This window comes from Herpailurus yagouaroundi, unplaced genomic scaffold (assembly GCF_014898765.1).
Source record: "Herpailurus yagouaroundi ecotype Mexico unplaced genomic scaffold, PumYag 140, whole genome shotgun sequence".
In the NCBI taxonomy this organism is placed as follows: Eukaryota; Metazoa; Chordata; class Mammalia; order Carnivora; family Felidae; genus Herpailurus; species Herpailurus yagouaroundi.
This window is the reverse complement of record NW_024412395.1, coordinates 69,889,530-69,910,206: the sequence shown is the minus strand read 5'-3', so window position 1 is coordinate 69,910,206 and position 20,677 is coordinate 69,889,530. Positions and strand designations below refer to the sequence as shown.

Here is a 20,677-nt window from a genome sequence, read left to right as displayed (position 1 = left end):
ATTAGGCTCTGTGCTGACAGCTCAGAGCCTGGGGCCTGCTTCAGATTCTTTGTCTCCCACTTTCTGCCGCTCCCCCACTCATGCTCTCTCTCTCTCTCAAAAATAAAAATTAAAAATTAAAGCAATAAAATAAAGTAGTCAAAGAATAAAAGAGAAGTGTGATTAACAAAAAGGAAAAACCCCACAACAGATTAGATTAAAATTGAAGGTGGAAGAAAACTGTAACAAGACAGAAAGGTTAATAACATGGAAAATGAAGAGAAAGGAAGATTAGAGGTATTATTCCAGGAGGTCTAATATCTTATTATTAGGAATTCATAACAGAGAAGTGAGAGGGGAGGAAATCTTTAGAAAAATAGTATAAGAATTTTATCCAGAACTCAAGAACATGAATATGGATTCACAGAGCCCCTGAATGTTCAGTGCTATGACTGTGAACACAGAGCACATGAGGATTTCACCAGATTTTTGTCAAAGCATTTGACAGTCTCTCATGTTGGGTAAATATAGCATGAATTATAGTGTGTGGGAGTTGAAGGGCCTTATCAAACAGTTCTGTTAAATTTGAGGGTATTAGTCTATAAATAAAGTCATGTTGGCCTTTTTCAGTTTTTTAGAATTTTTCTCAGTGAATTGGATGAGACTGTTGACAGCATTTTGATCAAATTGACTTGAAACTAAGAAAAAAAATTAGGTGAAAGAATATGGATTAAAAAATCACTCCCTGTGTTTTCCTTTACTCTCCCACTACTACCACACTCATAACACTTTTGACACCAAATGTGTGTGCACACATCAAGCAATTCTCTGCAACACCAGATGGATGTCCAGTAGTCAGTTTTTTGTTTTTTTTTTTTTTCAACGTTTATTTATTTTTGGGACAGAGAGAGACAGAGCATGAACGGGGGAGGGGCAGAGAGAGAGGGAGACACAGAATCGGAAACAGGCTCCAGGCTCCGAGCCATCAGCCCAGAGCCTGACGCGGGGCTCGAACCCACAGACCGCGAGATCGTGACCTGGCTGAAGTCGGACGCTTAACCGACTGCGCCACCCAGGCGCCCCAGTTTTAATCCTAATGCTGTCTACCTGGAGTTAGCATCAGATACCACACCCTAATGTCTCAGTCCCACAAAACCGACCCCATTTCAGATGCCAGTCACAAGTCCCAACTTGTCACTTCTGACTGGTTGGCCATAAATTGGGGTTCTCATGACCCCTTCCTTGGGTTTGATAATTTGCCAGAATTTCTCATAGAACTCAGGGAAACAGTGTTTTTGGTTTATTATAAAGGATACAGTAAAAGATACGAATGAATAGTCCAGTAAATGGTACACAGGGCAAGGTCTAGAAGGGTCTCAAGCCCAGGAGCTTCTGTCCCAGTGAGGTTGGGGTGTACCACTCTGCCCACTTGGAGATGTGTTCACTAACCTGGAAGCTCTCCATCCTATTGGATTTTTATGGAGGCTTTATTACGTACTCACTGTTGATTAAACTATTGGCCATTGGTGACTGAACTCAGTCCACAACCTCTTTCCCCTCACTGGAGATGGAGGGAAGTGGGGAGGTGGTACTAGTGTGGGGGAGGGACTTTCAGTCTCACCCTCTAATCACTGGTTGGTTTCCCTGGAAGTCAGCCCTTTCTTTTCCAAAAGTCCCCTCATTAACTTGAACTCTAGTGTGGTTGGAAGGGGCTTGTTATGAATAACAAAAGACCCATTTCACCTTTATTTTAGGAACCCAGGACAAAAGACCAAATACTACAAAACGATGCCCTGTTTAGAGAAATTCCAAGGTTTGGGGGAGCTAAGAGCCAGCAACAAAGAACAAATGTATGGGCAAAGACTAAATATGTATTTTTTTATATTTTTTTAAGATTTTATTTTTAAGTAGTCTCTACCTCCAAGTTAGGGCTCAAACCCACAACTCCAAAATCAAGAGTCACTTGCTCTACTGACTGAGCCAGCTGGTTGCCCTTGTATTTCTTATTTTAAATCACAGGATCACAATAGAGATAAGTGAAAATTTTGAATTTCAATCCAAAGTACCAAATTTATAAAGTATAGCACGGGAGAAATGTAGCCTACAATGGGACTGGTTTAAAAAAAAAAAAAATAGCAGCATAATAGAACTGCCTGAAAACTAACTCAGGCTTAGTCTTATTAGTAAAAGTGTTGTACCCAGAACAAACAAAGATATGTGGAGCCCTGCTATACTTTGCTGTGACCCAGTCATACCTGTAGCTAATGTAGAAGGACTGGACCTGGTTTGTGAGGGAACACAAAACTGTTCTGTGTCAGAAGAGAGGTGGAAGTAGGATTAACTAGCACTATAAACAGGAAAGGACTAGTTTGGTCCAGAATAAAAAAAAAAAAATCCTAATTGTTCAGTCATTTGTGAGTTCCTTCCTGAGGTACTGTTTTCTGTCCCTGGAGGTCAGCGCTACAGAGATAACAGTCATGTTGTAGGAATTTCCATACCAAATGGAAATTTGGACAGGATGATTTCTCAGGTCCCTTAAAATGCTTAATTCATTGACATATTTTAATGATGTAGCATATATAATGAATTCTACATAAAAATACAAGAACATATTTTGCCGTTCACACTTTTAAGGCCTACTCTGGAAAAATACAGTCTGGATTTTTAGTTATTTATGAGCTTGTTGGATATAATTTGACTGAAAGTGATAATTTGACTCAAAGTGTCTTATTAAATTTGATGACATTTTAAAGGACTTTTAGAAGATTTGGGTTACTTCAAGTTAATTATGAGATTTTTTTTCCCCAAACAGTCCAAGATTGATCAAGACAAGTCTTTTATACTTGAGGAACACATGGACAAAATAAACAGGTACTTAAAGAGAGGTCTTAGTATATTTGTTCTTTTGGAAGGACTGTATTAAATTGAATTTGCTAACATTATTACATTGTGTTTGGAAATGCACTGAATTCTGAGATTAGATAGCATAGTGCTTTTATTTTCACTTTTTAAAGTAGCTTCTTGCTTACTCTTTCAGAGGGATTAAATCCATATACTTTATCATGCTGATTCATTTTAGTGCAAAACATCTTTTTTTAATGGGGAAGAGGCTAGAAAATAACAATTGAATTATCTTTTATTTTTGTAAAGTCATTTTTTAAAAATTTTTTTTTTCAACGTTTATTTATTTTTGGAACAGAGAGAGACAGAGCATGAACGGGGGAGGGGCAGAGAGAGAGAGGGAGACACAGAATCGGAAACAGGCTCCAGGCTCCGAGCCATCGGCCCAGAGCCTGACGCGGGGCTCGAACTCAGGGACCGCGAGATCGTGACCTGGCTGAAGTCGGACGCTTAACCGACTGCGCCACCCAGGCGCCCCTGTAAAGTCATTTTTTACAGAGTTCTTATGAAGCTGATCAGCCAAGAATTTTTTTGTGCAGTGATTTGAGAGATTGACAGACTGGCTTAAGGAACATAAGAGGAAGAAAATTACTGGAAAATAAGACATCTACCTCTAATTTTAGAAGCATCAGTTTTTCACAGTTACAATATTTATTTACATATAATAGACGCAAGAAAGCAAAAAAAAGAAAAATTTGGCTTTGTGTTGAATTAATGAAAGCAGACTGCAAACACCCAGAGAAGCAGTGTTTTATTTCATCATCCTGTAAAGTATCTTGGAAATTTTTTCATTATTGAAATGCAGTTTGGGGAAAGCCTGTGTTTATATTCATTGCTATTTTGGAAAGAAGAAATTGCTTGCAGATTGGTGAAATCATGTGTTTCCTTTTTTATAGTTGCTTCTCAGCCAATACTGTGGAACAGATTATTGAAAATTTACAGCAAGATGGTTCATCTTTTGCCTTAGAACAGTTGAAGGTAATATATGGATCATTTCTGCTCTGAGTGTGGTGGATTTTGTGATAGGGAAACCTCCTTGAAGGGTATCAGAGCTCTATGGTGCTGACACTGCACAGTTTTTTGTTTTTTTTTTTTTTTCTTTCCTGAGCTCATTTGAGCCTCAGAAAGCAATTTCACAAAACCTTTATCTATACCCAAGTGTCTTGTCTACCTGCTGGATGTTTATAGCAAAGCTGAGCTGTTTTTAGGTCCTGTGACTGTAACATTTAAGGACATTTTTATTAGAAAGGCTGGGTCATTGGAGAATAGTCTTCTTATAATATATTGTAATTTGTGCCTTTAATCTATATATTCTATTTAATATGCAACAGATCAATATATGGTCTTTCTAAGCAACAGTGATAAAAATAAAAAAAAATGATCCTTTTCAAACTAATAAGAGGCCCCATCCATAGCCATAGCTGAATTTTAAGCAGTATTCGTCAGTGTTAGGCACACTTTGATCTTTCTACAAGGTGACTTAACAGGTAACAGCAGAAGAAAAGCTGTTTTTGTATAAAGGAGTGCACACTGGATACTGATGTGCTTGGAACTACAATATAATTATGAAACTTGGAATATTTCAGACTTCTACATAAAGGAAAGAAAAAAAGTGTTTCCTTATACTTTATTTTTCTTTTTTCTAATTCAAATCTTAGTTAATATACAGTGCAATATTGGTTTCAGGAATAGAATTCAGTAATTCCTTACTTACTTATAACACCCAGTGCTCATCACAAGTGCTGTCCTTAGTACCCATCACCCATCTAGCCCATCTCCCACCCACCTCCCTCCATCAACTCTGTTTGTTCTCTATCGTTAAGAGTCTCTTATGATTTGATTCCCTCTTTTCTCCTCCCTGTCTTCCCATATATTCACCTGTTTTGTTTCTTAAATTCCACATATGAATGAAATTATGGTATTTGACTTTGCTGTTTGACTTAGTTTGCTTAGTATAATACATTCTAGCTCCATTCATGTCATTACAAATGGCAAGATTTCATTCTTTTTGATGCCTGATACTCCTGGGTGTGTGTGTGTGTGTCTATGTATACACACCACATCTTTTTTATCCACTCATCAGTTGATGGACATGTGGGCTCTCTCCATAGTTTGGGTATTGTTGATAATGCTGCTATAAACATCAGGGTGCATGTACCCCTTTCAATCTGTATTTTTGTATCCTTCAGGTAAATACCTAGTGCAATTGCTGGATCATAGGGTAATTCTATTTTTAACTATTTGAGGAACCACCATACTGTTCTCCAGAGTGGCTGCACCAGTTTGTGTTCCCATCAACAGTGCAAGAGGGTTGCTCTTTCACTGCATCCTCACTAACACCTGTTGTCTCTTGTGTTAATTTTAGCCACTCTGACAGGTGCCAGGTGGTATCTCATTGTGGTTTTGATTTGTGTTTCCCTGATAATGAGTGATGTTCAGCATCTTTTCATGTGTCTGTTGGCCCGTGGATATCTTCTTTGGAAAAATGTCTATTCATGACGTCTTTTCATTTCTTTACTGGTTGGTTGTTTTTTGGGTGTTGAATTTGATAAGTTCTTTATAGATTTTGGATACTAACCCTTTATCATATATGTTATTTACAAATATCTTTTCCCATTGTGTAGGCTGTCTTTGAGTTTTGTTGATTGTCTCCTTCTCTGTGCAGAGAAGATCTTGATGAGGTCCCAGTAGTTCATGTTTGCTTTTGTTTCCCTTGCCTTTGGCAACATGTGCACTAAAAAGTTGCTCTAGCAGAGGTTAAAGAGGTTGCTACCTGTGTTCTACTGTAGGATTTTGATGGTTTCCTGTCTCACATTTAGCTCTTTCATACATTTTAAATGTGTCTGGTGTAAGAAAGTGTTCCAATTTTTCTGCATGTTGCCATCCAGTTTTCCCAACACCATTTGTTGAAGAGACCTTTTTTCCATTGGATAGTCTTTCCTGCTTTGTCAAAGATTTGTTGACCATATAGTTGTGGGTCAATTTCTGGGTTGTCTATTCTGTTCCATTGATCTATATGTCTGTTTTTGTGCCAATAGCATACTCTCTTTATGACCTCAGCTTTGTAAGATAGCTTGAAATCCAGACTTGTCATTCCTCCAGTTTTGTTTTTCTTTTTCAGGATTGCTTTGGCTATTTGGGGTATGTTGTGGTTCTGTACAAATTTTAGGATTGTTTTAGCTCTGCGAAGAATGCTGGTGATATTTTGATAGGGATTCCATTAAGTGTATAGATTGCTTTGGGCAGTATAGACATTTCAACAATGTTTGTTCTTCCAATCCATGAGCAAGGAATGTTTTTCCATTTCGTTGTGTCCTCTTCAACTTCTTTCATGTCTTCTGTAGTTTTCAGAATACAGATCTTTTACCTCTTTAATTAGGTTTATTCCTAGGTATCTTATTGTTTTGGGGGCGATTATAAATGGAATCAATTCCTTGATATCTTTTTCTGCTGCTTCGTTATTGTTCGAAATGCACCAGATTTCCGAACATTGTTTTTATATCCTGCGACTTTGCTGAATTCATGCATTAGTTGTAGCAATTCTTTGGTGGAGTCTTTTGGGTTTTCCACAGAGACTATCATGTCATCTGCAAATACTGAAAGTTTGACTTTTTTCTTGCCAATTTGTATGCCCTTTATTTCTTTTTGTTGCCTGATTGCTAAGGCTAAGACTTGCAGTCTTAAATAGTAGTGGTGAGAGTGGGCATCTTTATTTTGTTCCTAACCATAAGGGAAATGCTTTGTTCCTAACCATGAGGGAAATGCTCTCAGTCTTTCCCTGTTAAGGAAGATATTAGCTGTGTGTCTTTCATATATGGTCTTGATGATGTTGAGGTATTTTCTATCTGTCCCTACTTTGTTGAGGGTTTTTGTCAAGAATGGATGCTGTATTTTTCAGATGCTTTTTCTCCATCTATTGACAGGATCATATGGTTTTTATCTATTCTTTTATTAATGTGGTGTGTAACATTGACTGATTTGTGAATATGGAACCAGCCCTGCAGCCCAGGAATAAATCCTACTTGATCATGGTGAATAATTCTTTTAACGTACTGTTGAATTCACTTTGCTGGTATCTTGTTGAGAATTTTTGCATCCAGGTTCATCAGGGATATTGGCCTATAATTCTTTTTAGTGGGGTCTTTGGTTTTGGAATCAAGGTAATGCTGGCTTCATAGAATGAGTTTGGAAGCTTTCCTTCCATTTCTATTTTTTTTGGAACAGTTTGAGAATAGGTATTAAATCTTCTTTAAATGTCTGGTAGAATTCCCCTGGGAAGCCATCTGGCCCAGGACTCTAGGAGGTTTTATATTTGTTGGGAGATTTTTGATTACTGATTGAATTTCTTTGCTGGTTACAGGTCTCTTCAGATTTTCTATTTCTTCTTTTTTCAGTTTTGGTACTTTGCACGTTTCTAGGATTTTGTCCATTTCTTCCAGATTGCCCAGTTTGCTGGCATATAATTTTTCATAGTATTCTCTCTTAATTTGTATTTCTGTACAATATCTCCTCTTTCCTTTGTGATTTTATCTATTTGGATCCTTTCTCTTTTTGATAAATCTGGCTAAAGGTTTATCAATTCTGTTTATTCTTTTAAAGAACCAGCTCTTGGTTTTGTTGATCTGTTCTACTGTTTTTGTTGTTGTTGCTGTTTCTAGATTGTTTACTTCTGCTGTAGTCTTTATTATTTCCCTTCTGCTGGCTTTAGGCTTTCTATGCTCCTTTTCTGGCTCCTTTAGGTGCCAGATCTTTGGGCACCTTTCTTGCTTGGGTGCAAGATTTGGGATCTTTCTTGCTTCTTGAGATAGGCCTCAATTGTAATATACGTTCCTCTTAGCACTGCCTTTGCTACATCCCAAAGAGTTTGGACTGTCATATTTTCATTTCTGTTTGCTTCCATTATTTTTTTATTCTTTAATTTCCTGGTAACCCATTCGTTCTTTGGTAGGATACCCTTTAACCTCCATGTATTTGAGGGCTTTCCAAATTTTTTCTTGTGTTTAATTACAAGTCATTGCATTGTGATTTGAAAATATGCATGGTATGATCTTGATCTTTTTATATTTGTTGAGGGCTGATTTGTGACCCAGAATGTAATCTGTTCTGTAGAATGTTCCATGTGCACTTGAGAAGAATGTGTATTCTGCTGCTTTAGGATGAAATGTTCTGAATATGTTTGTTAAGCCCATTGGTGTAATGTGTCATTTAAAGCTATTGTTTACATTGGGCATCTGGGTGGCTCAGTCAGTTGGGCATCTGACATTGGCTCGGGTTATGATCTTGCAGTTCGGGAGTTTGAGCCCCTCACTGGGCTCTGTGCTGACAGCTCAGAGCCTGGATCCTGCTCTGGATTCTGTGTCTCCCTCTGTCTCTGCCCTTCCCCAGTTCGCGTGTGTGTGCTTGCTCTCTCTCGCTCTCTCTCTCTCAAAAATAAATAAGCATTAAAAAAAAAATTGTAATTAAAAAAAACAACAACAACACCAAAGCCATTGTTTTCTTGTTGATGATCTTCCTTGTTTAGGTGATCTGCCCTTTGTTGTAAGTGGGATGTTAAAGTCCCCTGCTATTACTGTGTCATTATCAATGAGTTTGTTATTAATTGATTTATATATTTGAGTGCTTTCAAATTGTGGGTATAGTTACAATTGTTAGCTGCTCTTGATGGATAGACTCCTTAATTATGATATAATGCCCTTCTTCATCTCTTGTTACAGTCTTTGTTTTAAAATGTAGTTTGTCTAATTATGGCTATGCTGGCTTTCCTTTGATGTCCATTAGCATGATAGATGATTTTCCATCCCCTCACTTTCAATCTGCAGGTGTCTTTAGGTCGAAAATAAGTCTCTTGTAAGCTGCATATAGATGGATCTTGTTTTTTTATTCATTCTGAAACCTTAGGTCTTTTGATTAGGGCATTTAGTCCATTAACATTCAGAGTGATTATTGAAAGATGTGAATTTAGTGCCATTGTGTTACCTGTGGAGTTGGTGTTTCTGGTGATTCTCTGGTCCTTTCTGGTCTTTGATGCTTTGTTGTTGTTGTTGTTGTTTTGTTTTGTTTTGTTTTGTTTTGTTTTTTGGAGGTTGGGGGAGGTTTCTGTCTGTACCCAAAGAGTCCCCCTTAAAATTTCTTGCGGGGCTGGTTTAACGGTCACAAACCCCTTTAGTTTTTGTCTGGGAACCTCTGTCTCTCCTTCTGTTCTGAATGGCAGCCTTGCTGGATAAAGCATTCTTGGCTGCATATTTTTCCCATTCAGTACATTGAATATTTTCTGCCACTGCCATCTGGCCTGCCACGTTTCAGTGGATAGATCTGCTGCTAACCTTATGTGTTTACCATTGGAGGTTAAGGACCTTTTGTCCCTGGCTGCTTTCACAATTCTCTCTTTATCTTTGTATTTTGCAAGTTTCACTATGATATGTTGTGCTGTTGACCTGTTTTTGTTGATCTTGAGGAGAATTCTCTGTGCCTTTTGGGCTTGAGTGCCTGTTTCCTTCCCCAGGTTAGGGAGATCCTCAGCTATAATTTGTTCAAATAAGCCTTCTACCCCTTTTTCCCAATCCTCTTCTTCGGAGACTCCTATGATGATACCTATATTGTTTCACTTGATGGAATTGTAGAGTTCCCTAACGATCTAATAGTTTTGTTTCCTTCTTTTCAGCTTCATTATTTTACATAATTTTATCTTCTATATCACCTATTCTCTCCTCTGCTGCTTCATTCCTCATTGTGACTCTATCGTGTTGATTTTGCATCTGAGTTATCACATTTCTTATTTTAGCCTGACTAGTTTTTAGGTCTTTGATCTCTGCAGCAAGGGTTTTTCTGGTGTCTTCTATGCTTTTTCAAGCCCAGCTAGTAGTCTTAGGACTGATGTTCTAAATTCTTGTTCAGATAATATTGCTTATGTCTGTTTTGAGCAAGTCCCTGGCTAGGATTTCTTCTTGACCTTTCTTTTGGGGAGAATTCCTCCATCCTGTCATTTTGGCTAAGTTTTTGTGTTTTGCATGTTTTGAAAGCTTGTTACGTTTCCTGCACGTGAAAGTAATGCTACTACATTAAAAGGGCGTCATACACTGTCCAGGGCCTGGCACTTCAGGAAGTGTGTCTGGTGTAAACTGTGTATACTGTACTGTTGCAGATTGGCTGTGCTTTCCCACTGGTCAGTCAGCTTCAGAGCTCCTCCTTGCTTGTGGGGGGGGGGGGGGTGGGACCTTTAACTCAGTGTGCCTTAATTTGTTTGTTAAAATAAGCCTGGGGGGAAAAAAGGAAGAAAAAAAGCCTGATAAAAAAAAAAAGAGAGAGAGAAGGAAAAGGAATGAAAGAAAAAAAAAAAGTCGAAAAATATACTGATTCCAAAGGAAAAGGATGGAAAAAAAAGAAAGGAAAAAAAATCCTGATTAAAAAAAAAAAGGAAATGTAAAAGACAAAAATGTATAAGCCTGATTCCAAAAGAAAAAAAGAAGAAAGGAAAAAAAAAGTAAGCCTGATTCTATTTCCACCAGAACTGCAGGTGATGCTTTGAAGCATTTGATTTTCAGTGCACTTGGTACACGGGGATGCTTACTGTGCTGGTCTTCTGGAGGAGAGGTCTGCATGCTTTGGCTCAGAGTCAGTCTTGCCCCAGTAAATAAGCAGTTGCCAGGCACAGGGGGCAGTGGGGTTTGGTGTAAGCTGGTCCCACCTGCACTGGGGACTATTGTGTTGCTCTTTGAAGTACCACCATGTTGGTGTTGGGGGGGGGGGGCGGGAAATGGTGCCACCCTACTGTCTTTTCTCACCCTCCCCCCGCTATTCAGGAAACCTTCACAGAATAGTGAGGGCAGTCACCTGGCCCTGAGCGACAGCTTTCCTGCATTTTTTTTCCTTTGGTGCACAGCTGGGATCTAAAATGCGAAATCTTAAGGGATTTGACACAGCGTGGACCACCCCCCACCCCCCACCCCAGAGTAGAGCCTCTCCATGCTGTGTCTGACATCCTTTGTCCCAGAAAAATAGTTCCACACCTGTGCGGTGCGTGGGGGTCTGGGGTGTGGCACCACTAAAAGCAATAACAAGGTTATATGCTTTCTGTGTGTACCTCTGTCCCCTACCAATGAAAGGCCTTTTGCTGGCACCTTCCGGAAGTACTCCAGGAAGGGGAATGTTCTTTCCCAATGGGCCTTGGGGATCCCTACACCATGCTTGCACTCTGGGTCCAGCTCCCTCTTCCCCAGGAGCACACACCACAGCTCTGCTCTAGAGAAAATCACGCACTTGAAACCCTCAGAGTTTGAGCTCCACATGGTGTTTGCAAAAAAAACAAAAAAACTGTGACACTCAGTACCTCTTGCTCCTCTAGTCCATGGTCCAGAGAGGTTTTCCTCTTGTGTGGACCCAGTGCTGCAGTCTCTCAACCCCTCTATCATTCTCTCCCTTTTGTCTCTCCATGGAAAGGGTTCCTTCTTCTCCTCAGCACCACAGTTTTTCTGTCCTGCAGTTCACTTCCACACACCATGCACCTGCCACACTGTCTCCCTCCAACCACAGAGATCCTTCTGCCACTCCGCAGTTTAATTTCCTGGGTGTTCCAAGTGATCTGACTTTGGTACAGCTGTGTTTGAGTGACCAGGAAAGCCCAGGGTCCCCCTACTTTTTCTCCTCCATCTTAACTCTTCCCCCTGCTTAGACTTTATTTTTTTAAATTGTTTTTCGATGTTTATTAATTTTTGAGAGACAGAGAGTGTGGTTGGGGAGGGGCAAAGAGACAGGGAAACACAGAATCTGAAGCAGGCTCCAGGCTTCGAGCTGTCAACACAGAGTCTGACACAGGGCTCCAACACACAAACCATGAGATCATGACCCGAGCTGAAGTCAGATGCTTAACTGACCGAGCCACCCAGGCACCCCTCCTTAAACTATAAAGAAAAGGTGTTTTAGCTCTTCCTTATCTGATAGTATTTTTCATATAATTTTAGTGTTTCAGTTGTCAGAAAACTTACACAAATTTAAAGTTTTACTTGTGAAGATGGAAATATTTCTGCATTGTTACTATACTCTTAAGGTGGAAATCTTAAGTTAGTCCAGGGTCTTACTTAGTAATTACAAGTCTGTTAGCGTTCAAGGATAGGCATAAATTAGAGTAGGTAGATCAGCCTAATTCAAAAAATTAATATCACCATTAACTTTTAGGAATGTTTGCATAAATGTGAATAATCATTTTATATATCAAGGATTCTGACTTTAAGCTGGTTCTCTTGTTTCCAGAGCCATATAGAAACTAGTATTCCTGTTTTTGTTTTTTCCCCCAGCAATGGGGCCCAATTAAGTATGCACTTAGCAATTTCATTTGAAAATAGTCATGTAGCACCTTACAAGTTAAATGATGTCACTTTAAAGCAGTACAGATATGCAACTAGACATATCGTTTGAAAACCACCAGCCTAAGCCAAAATCAAGGCATAGAACTCAAATATTCTTTCAGTTTTCCTTCTGTACTTCTGGCAGTATGGTGATTATGTATTCAAAAAGGCAAGCCAGCCATGACAGCTGGGATCACCATAAGCACTCCCATTGGGAGGATAGGTTTTCATTTTTTTTTCAGTTGACCTATAGCTCTGGTGAATGAATGTGGCTCCACAATACTAGTATCTGCTGGGAATAGCATGGTGTGAGGATCAAAAAATCCCCACTGAGGCTTCCCTGTTAGAGCTTAGATACAGGGTTCCTTTTAATTATCTCAACCAGAAGCATACATCAAGAAAAAACCCTGAAGATAGTTTTCAGTGCTTCCATGAAAGATTTGCAGATCAAAATTTGAACAAAATTTTTAAAAGATTCTAATACTTGTGACAAGCTTACTTGTCAGTAAGTTTCTAGGATTGCTCCTAATCCCTGTGGGCTCTTCAGGGATTCCTGTCTTCCTTCTGTAGGTCTATTTAAGTTCCAAGTTGCAGCCACCTATTCTGTGTATGTGTTCCTTTCCATGATTGCTCACGGGGAAGAACAAAATCTTTTCAATATACTTGGCTAATCATTAAATAAAAACATAAGCTTTTTTATCCTTTGTTTAGATTTTTAAAGTTTTTACTGCTAATCACTGTAGGATAACATGGATTTTAAAAAAAGAACAAATATGAGTAGCTTGTAAATTCTTTACAACTGATGCAATTTTCATAGTACCTTATTTTATGGCTTCTCACTTCCTTTCTTAGATTTCCCTTCAATGTTCCAAATGTTCCAATACACTTTTTTTTTTTTTTTTTTTAAATGCTTATGGTTGGAATTCCTCCAATCTCCTTTAATCCCCCTTTGGGTGTAGGTTGTTCTTCGTGCCAAACAATCCATGTAAGCTGTTTGGGCTATTTAAACGTTAGGGAAACCTTGACCAAAGTCTCCAGTTGATACGGGGTGTGTGTGTGTGTGTGTGTGTGTGTGTTTTAATTGCGGTAAAATACATACAGCATAAAATTTACCATCTTAACTATTTTTAAGTATATACCTCACTTTTGTTACGTATATTCACTTGTTGTACAACCAATCTCCAGAACATTTTCATCTTATAAAACTGAATGAAACTTTATACCCATTAAATAATAACTCCCTATTTCCTCCTCCCTCCAGTCTCTGGCAACCACTATTCTGCTCTCTGCTGCTGTAAATTTGACTATGCTGGATGCCTCACACAAGTGGAATCATACAGCAGTTGTCCTATTGTGACTGGCTTATTTCACTTAGCGTAATGTTTCAAAGTTCATACATGTTGTAGCATGTGCCAGAATTTCATTCCTTTTTAAGGCTGAATAATAATATTCCATTGTATGTATAGAATACATTTTCTTCATCCTGTTGATGGACATTTAATTTGGATTGCTTCTACCTTTTGGCTTGTGTGAACATGCTGCTATGAACATGGATGTACAAATATCTTTTCAAGACCCTTTTAATTCTTTTGGATATATACCCAGAGTGGAATTGCTGCATTATATGGTAATTCTGTTTTTAACTGTTGAGGAACCTCCATACTGTTTTCCATAGCAGCTGCACCATTTTACATTACCACCCACCAACAGTGCATAAGGTTCCAATTTTTCTACTCTTGGCCAACTCATTATTTTCTGTCTTCTTGATGGTAACCATCCTAATGGCTATGACATGATAGCTCATTGTGGTTTTTGATTTACATTTCTCTAATGATGAGTGATACTGAACATCTTTTCATATACTTGCTGGCCATTTGTATCTTCTTTGGAGAAATGTCTAGTTCAAGTCCTTTACCTATTTTTTAGTTGGGTTTTGGCGGGGGGGAGGGGTGTATGATTGAGCTGTAGGAAATACTATCCTATGTCATCTCCCTTTTCTGGTAATAGCAGGCTTGCGAAAGGTTCTTCAGAGCCAATGGGAGAAGTATTTATTTTCTAGAACTGCAAGTGATATCAGTAATCAAAAGAATATGAATAGAAGAGATTGAGACACCCCCCCTCCCTCCCCTCCTGCCTCATAGCCCAACTGTCAACATGGACACTAAGCCAAGGAAAGATAGTTTAGTGGGGTCAGTAATCCTTAGTAGTGCTGGGGTATGAAGTCCATAGCCAGACAGAAAAATAAGAGCAAGGAGCAGTGGGTCCAATTAGTGTCCAGAAAGTGGTCCTGAGCAAATGGCCAGGGAAGCCAGTGTTGCTTTTGACTTGTTTTTCAGGTGTTTTCTTAGTTATTGATAGGATATAATAGGATGGCCTACTGTGTTAAAGGCTTAGAGGGTATATAATTCCTTTTTTAATACTAGAAAACTTTTAAAATTCTTTGGAATTTCTTTTTTCTTTTTAATTTTTTTTAATGTTCATTTATATTTTTGAGGGAGAGATAGAGTATGAGCAGGGGAGGGGCAGAAAGAGAGGGAGACACAGAATTGAAGCAGGCTCCAGGCTCTGAGCTGTCAGCACAGAGCCTGACGTGGGGCTCAAACTCATGAACCTTGAGATCATGACCTGAGCCGAAGTCAGATGCTCATCCGACTGAGCCACCTAGGCTCCCCAAGGAATTTCTTTTCTCTAATCTGGGACATATGTATTTGGTTTTGAGTGCTAGTTTTGTGAAGAATAAATGAAACTCAGTTTTATACTTGAAGTAAATATGTAAGAATATGATAGGCTTCTGTAAAGAATTCATGCACTTTAAAAATTAGAGGAAAAGGAAAACTAAAAATAATAACTAGGCATAGATTTAACAAAGAGCAACAAAATATTAGAGAAATTAAATTTAAAAGATTACTAATCTTTCTGTAAGCTTTGAGAATTGTTAGTCATGTGCTACACCATTTAAAAATTGACACATGTTCATGAAGAATTAAGTGCTACAGGAGTTGTTTCTCTCTTGTAAACAACTAGAAAACTGGACAAAGTATATGAAACAAGTGTTTGGCAACATTGGACAATGCAGGCAGCCTAGGACTGTGACTTCTGAGAGAAGGGAAACAAATGGGAAAGCCCTAAAATTGACTCAGCTTCCTTCTTGCAGGAATTTTCAGAATATTGATCTGAATCAATATTCTGTTTAAAAAAATTTTTTTTAAATATTTATTTTTGAGAGACAGAGACACAGGGCACAAGCAGGGAAGGGGCAGAGAGAGAGAGGGAGACACAGAATCTGAAGCAGGCTCCAGGCTCTGAGCTGTCAGCACAGAGCCTGATATGGGGCTTGAACTCACGAACTGCGAGATCATGACGTGAGCCAAAATCAGATGCTTAACCGACTGAGCCACCCAGGTGTCCCATGATCTGTACATGTTTTAAGTGAAACTCTACAAGACCATGGAAGGAACCATAGGAAAGTAGTAGTCTGAGCATTTAACAAGACTCATACAGGTCTGGGAAGAGTTCATGTTGCCATCAGCCAGGAGGTTTACACTTTAGTAGTGGGGGTAAGTTAAAGTAAAGGCTGCCCTGAGCTCTCAAGGTAATTAATTCAGTGGGGGAAAAGATAGTCTTTTCAACAAATGGTTCTGGAACAATTAGATATCCCTGTGCAAGAGAATGAGGTACTTGACTCTTCCCTTGCACCTGTAGGGGTGGAGAAAATTCTCCTCTCTCTTCCTAGGGTCTTTAGCCCAGCCTAACAATTAAACTGACATAAGCCAGATTAATAAGAGAAAACATACAGGTTTCATTAAATTTTTACATGTACATGGGAGCCTGCACAAGAGAATGAAGACCTGAACAAATAACCAGAGCTTTTGTACCTTTTAGACAAATTTGTGAAGAATTGACCAGAAAAAGGAGTTTGGGCTAGGGGTAGTAAGTGCTGAAGAAGTAAGTAGGAAGATACGGATGAGTTTAACAAGGTTTGTACAGATGTCTTGACCCCACATTCCTTGTCTCTGGTGATAAGAATGTCTTCCTCCTGCTACAGGGAGGGCATCTTTCACATAGGAGTTTTATTTCCTGGTTCCAGGAAAACAAGAAGGGTCAGATCATTTCTTACATCCCTTTAACTCAAAATAATCAGCGTACCAAAGCAATATATCTTTAGGTTTCATGCTCTGAATTCCTTCCCACCACATGCAATTCAAAGTGGATTATGCACCTAAATGTAAAAGCTAAAACTCTACTTCTAAAAGAAAACATAGAAAATCTTTGTGACTTTGGGTTAGCCAAGATTTTTTTTTTTAAGTTTATTTATTTTGAAAGAGAGCAGGGGCACCTGGGTAGCTCAGTTGATTGAATGTCTGACTTCATCTCAGGTCATGATCTCATGGTTGGTGGGTTCGGCCCCGCGTGGGGCTTTGTCCTGACAGCTCGGAGCCTGGAGCCTGTTTCAAATTCTGTGTCTCCCCTTCTCTCTGCCCCTCCCATGCTCATACTCTGTCTCTCTCTGTTTCTCAATAATAAATAAATGTTAAAAAAAAAAATAGAGTGAGCGAGCGTGCACACGCAAACTGGGGAGGGGCAGAGAGAGAGGGAGAGAATCCCAAGCAGGCTCCGTGCTGTTAGTGCAAAGCCCAACGTGGGGCTCAGTCCCATGAACCGTGAGATCATGACCTGAGCCACAATCAAAGACCTGAGCCAAAATCTAGAGTCGGACCCTTAACCAACTGAGCCACCCAGGTGCCCCAAAGTCAATATTTTTTTTTTTTAATGCAAAAAGCAAGAATTCCAAAGGAAAAAAATTGATAAATTGATCTTTATTATAATTAAATAGTTTTCTTTTTGAAAGACTTTATGAAGAGAATCAAGAAGCCACATATTGGGAAGAAATATATTTACAAAATTTGTATCTGATAACAAGATTTTATCTATTTATTCATTTATTTATTTAGAGAGTGTGAGTGGGGGAGGGGCAAAGGGAGAGGGAGAAAAAGAATCTTAAGCAGGCTCCACACCCAGAACAGAGCCCATCACAGGGCTTGATCTCATGACCTGAGATCATGACCTGAGGCTAAATCAAGAGTTGGACATTTAACTAACTGAGCCACCCAGGTGCCCCTGATAACATGATTTTAATCCAGTGTATATAAATAGACTGCTTACAACTTAATGAGAATATAAACACACCCAGAAAATGGGAATTTAGACCCTTCGCCAAAGAACATGTATGAGTGGCCACATGAAATAATGTTCAAGATCCTTGATTACTAGGAAAATACAGATTAAAACCACAGTGAGATGTCACTGTGCATCTGATAGAGTGGCTAGAATTTAAAGGTTGTGCTCACTTCGGCAGCACATATACTAAAAATAGAATTTAAAGGTTGACAGTACCAACATCTACAACTTACACACTGCTGGCAGGAAAGCAGTTTGGCAGTCTCTTATAAAGTTAAATGTATATTTACTGTAAGACCCAAAAATCCCACCCGAAGGGATTTATTTACCCAAGAAAAATGTAAACCTATGTCCACGCAGATGCTTGTACTTACACGTTCATAGCAACTTTACTTACTGTAGCCAAAACCTGGAATACTGCTCAGCTATAAGAAGGGATGATTTGTTGATACGTGAAATGACATGGATGAATCTCAGAAGCATTATGCCAAGTGAAAGAAAGCAGACACAAAGGGCTACTTTATGATTTTATTTTTATGAAATTCTGGAGAAGAGAAAACTATAGGGCTAGAAAACAGATCAATTACCTGGGAGTAGTGGAGATCTCTTCAGGATGATGGAAATGTTCTGTATCTTGATTGTGGGGGTAGTTGCACAACTGTAAACATTTATCGTAACTTAGGGAACAGTGCACTTAAATTGAATGAATTTTCTAAGTTCTACCTGAGTAAAGCTAATTACTTAAAAAAATAAGGGGCACCTGGGTGGCTCAGTCAGTTAAGCATCTGGGTTCAGGTTGGGTTATGATCTCATGGTTCTTGAGTTCCAGCCCCACATCAGGCTCGCTGCTGTCCGAACACAGCAGGCTTCAGATCCTCTGTCTGAAGATCCCCTCCCCCACTCATGTGCTTTCTCTTGAAAATAAACATGTAAAAGAATTTTTAAAAAATAAAAATAAATTTAAAAAAACATGACATACCACATTGTTTTTTTTTTAAGGCAGTTTGACCTATAGAAGTGGGCATTATATTTGCTAAAGGCACCCATTATATTATGCTATATATTGCTGTCAATAAGAATAATTTAATGCAGTGTTGATGGATGCATTGTGCCTTTGGGGAAGGAGTACAATAAACCTTGATGGGGAAATGCATCAACTTAGGTAAACAGGAAGAGCAAACATTTCTCCAGTGCACTGATGGATTATCAGTGATCCTAAAATACTATCATGAGCATTTAGGATAATATGAAATAGTAGTACTTGATTCTTTCTTTCTTTCTTTCTTTCTTTCTTTCTTTCTTTCTTTCTTTCTTTCTTTCTAAAATTTTTGTATATTTATTTTTGAGACAGGGAGATAGAGTGTGAGCAGGGGAGGGGCAGAGAGAGAGAGAGGGAGACACAGATCTGAAGCAGGCTCCAGGCTCTGAGCTGTCAGCACAGAGCCCAACGCGGGGCTCAAACTCACAAACAGTGAGATCATGACCTGAGCTGAAGTCAGATGCTTAACCACCCAAGCCACCCACGTGCCTGCCTGTCTGTCTTTCTTTCTTTCTTTCTTTCTTTCTTTCTTTCTTTCTTTCTTTCTTTCTTTTTTTCTTCCTTCCTTCCTTCCTTCCTTCCTTCCTTCCTTCCTTCCTTCCTTCCTCTCTTTCTTTCTCTCTTTCTCTCTTTCTTTCTTTCTTCCTTTCTTATTTTGAGAGAGCACGAGCAGGGGAGGGCAGAGAGAGAGGAAGAGAGAGAATTCCAAGCAGGCTTTGCTCTGTCAGCATAGAGCTTGACACAGGACTTGAACTCACGAACCATGAGATCATGACCTAAGCCAAAACTGAGAGTTAAATGCTCAACTGACTGAGCCAGGTGCCCCAGTATTTGATTCTTTAGACCCTGTCTTTGCATTTTTATAAAATTGTTGATGCTTTTAAGAAATTACTAAAAAAGTCTTAAGGTTGCAAAAAGCACTCCTCTTGGACTGGCTCTAAGCCTTTGCTATAGATAAGAAAAATAAATACTAGTGCCCATTTCTTTAAAGTGCTATTTTATCTTTATATAATAATATGACCCTTCAGAATGATAAAAAATATATATATTTAAAAAATAAAAATATTTCTGTGAAACTTCAGTTTACTGTGAATTAGACTGACTTGCTCTAGTGTAGGTATATTTTATATTTCTGTTGGCTTATTGTCAATCTGAACATGTCTGGAAAAGACTTATAGAAAGGAGTACAAAATATGTAAGATGATTATTTAGAAAAATATTCACAGTTCATAGCATAGTTAATAAAAATGATCTAAATATACATGAATTCCTAATTGTTAAGATCCTTCTTGGAGTTAAATCTGACAGAGCCTAGACTTTGAGAATGTCGTGACATCCTTTTTTATAAAGGAAAAAACCCTCAGAAGCTCATTTTCTAAGATTACCTACTGAATCAGAGAAGGAGCTGAAGCTTATCTATCTATATAGCCCTTCAGTCAGCCAGGAGGCCTACTTAGTAGAATTCTTCTAATTGTATCCTTATAGGCTTGTTAAATAATATTCTTTTAATTGCATCATTATAGGCTTGTTGAATATTAGTTTGCTTTTTTTTTTTTAATATTATTTATTCATTTTTGAGAGACTAAGAGAGAGCACAATTGGGGGAAGGGGAGAGAGAGAGAGAGATGCAGAATCCAAAGCAGGCTCCAGGCTCTGAGCTGTCAGCACAGAGCTCGACGTGGGGCTTGAACCCACAAACTGTGAGATCATGACCTGAGCCAAAGTTGGATGCTTAACTGATTGAGCCATCCAGGCACCCCGAATATCAGACTGTGTATTACTGGGTATTCTGGTAGATGCTGAAGCAGTATCCTGAGTTTTTCTTTTTTTTGGAAATTTCCCAGGATTTGATAAAACTTAACACAAAAAGGTTTCCTAGGATTGTTACCTAAAAAGCAATGATTGTAATGCTGATACCATTCTTTGAGTGCAAGGACCCTGTCCTATTCACTGTTTTCTCCTCTGAAATCTCTAAAGCATAGTAAATGCTCAGTAATATTAAACTGAGATGAGAATGTGAATTATTTCATAAAAAAAGAAAAGGGGCACCTGGGTGGCTCAGTTGGTTGAGTGTCCCAACTCTTCATTTTGGCTCAGGTCATGATCTCATGGTTCCTGGGATCAAGCCCATTGTCGGGCTCTGCACTGGCAGCGTGGAGCCTGCTTAGGATTCATTCATTCTCTCTCTCTCTCTCTCTCTCTCTCTCTCTCTCTCTCTCTCTCTCTCCCCCTCCCTCAC

The 20,677-nt window shown here is 38.8% G+C and overlaps 1 protein-coding gene across 6 annotated transcripts in view; it reads left to right on the top strand.

Annotated features, from left to right (window-relative positions):
* Window positions 1-20,677, top strand: part of HIBCH (3-hydroxyisobutyryl-CoA hydrolase) — a 148,007-nt gene that overhangs the window by 113,860 nt on the left and 13,470 nt on the right. For 5 of the 6 annotated variants that reach the window (XM_040475655.1, XM_040475658.1, XM_040475653.1 and 2 more), the window contains 3 exons: window positions 1,734-1,829; window positions 2,792-2,850; window positions 3,777-3,858. In XM_040475655.1, coding sequence (XP_040331589.1) covers window positions 1,734-1,829; window positions 2,792-2,850; window positions 3,777-3,858 — 237 coding nt within the window. The remainder of the gene's footprint in view (window positions 1-1,733; window positions 1,830-2,791; window positions 2,851-3,776; window positions 3,859-20,677) is intronic. The other variant, XM_040475657.1, reaches the window with a different exon arrangement.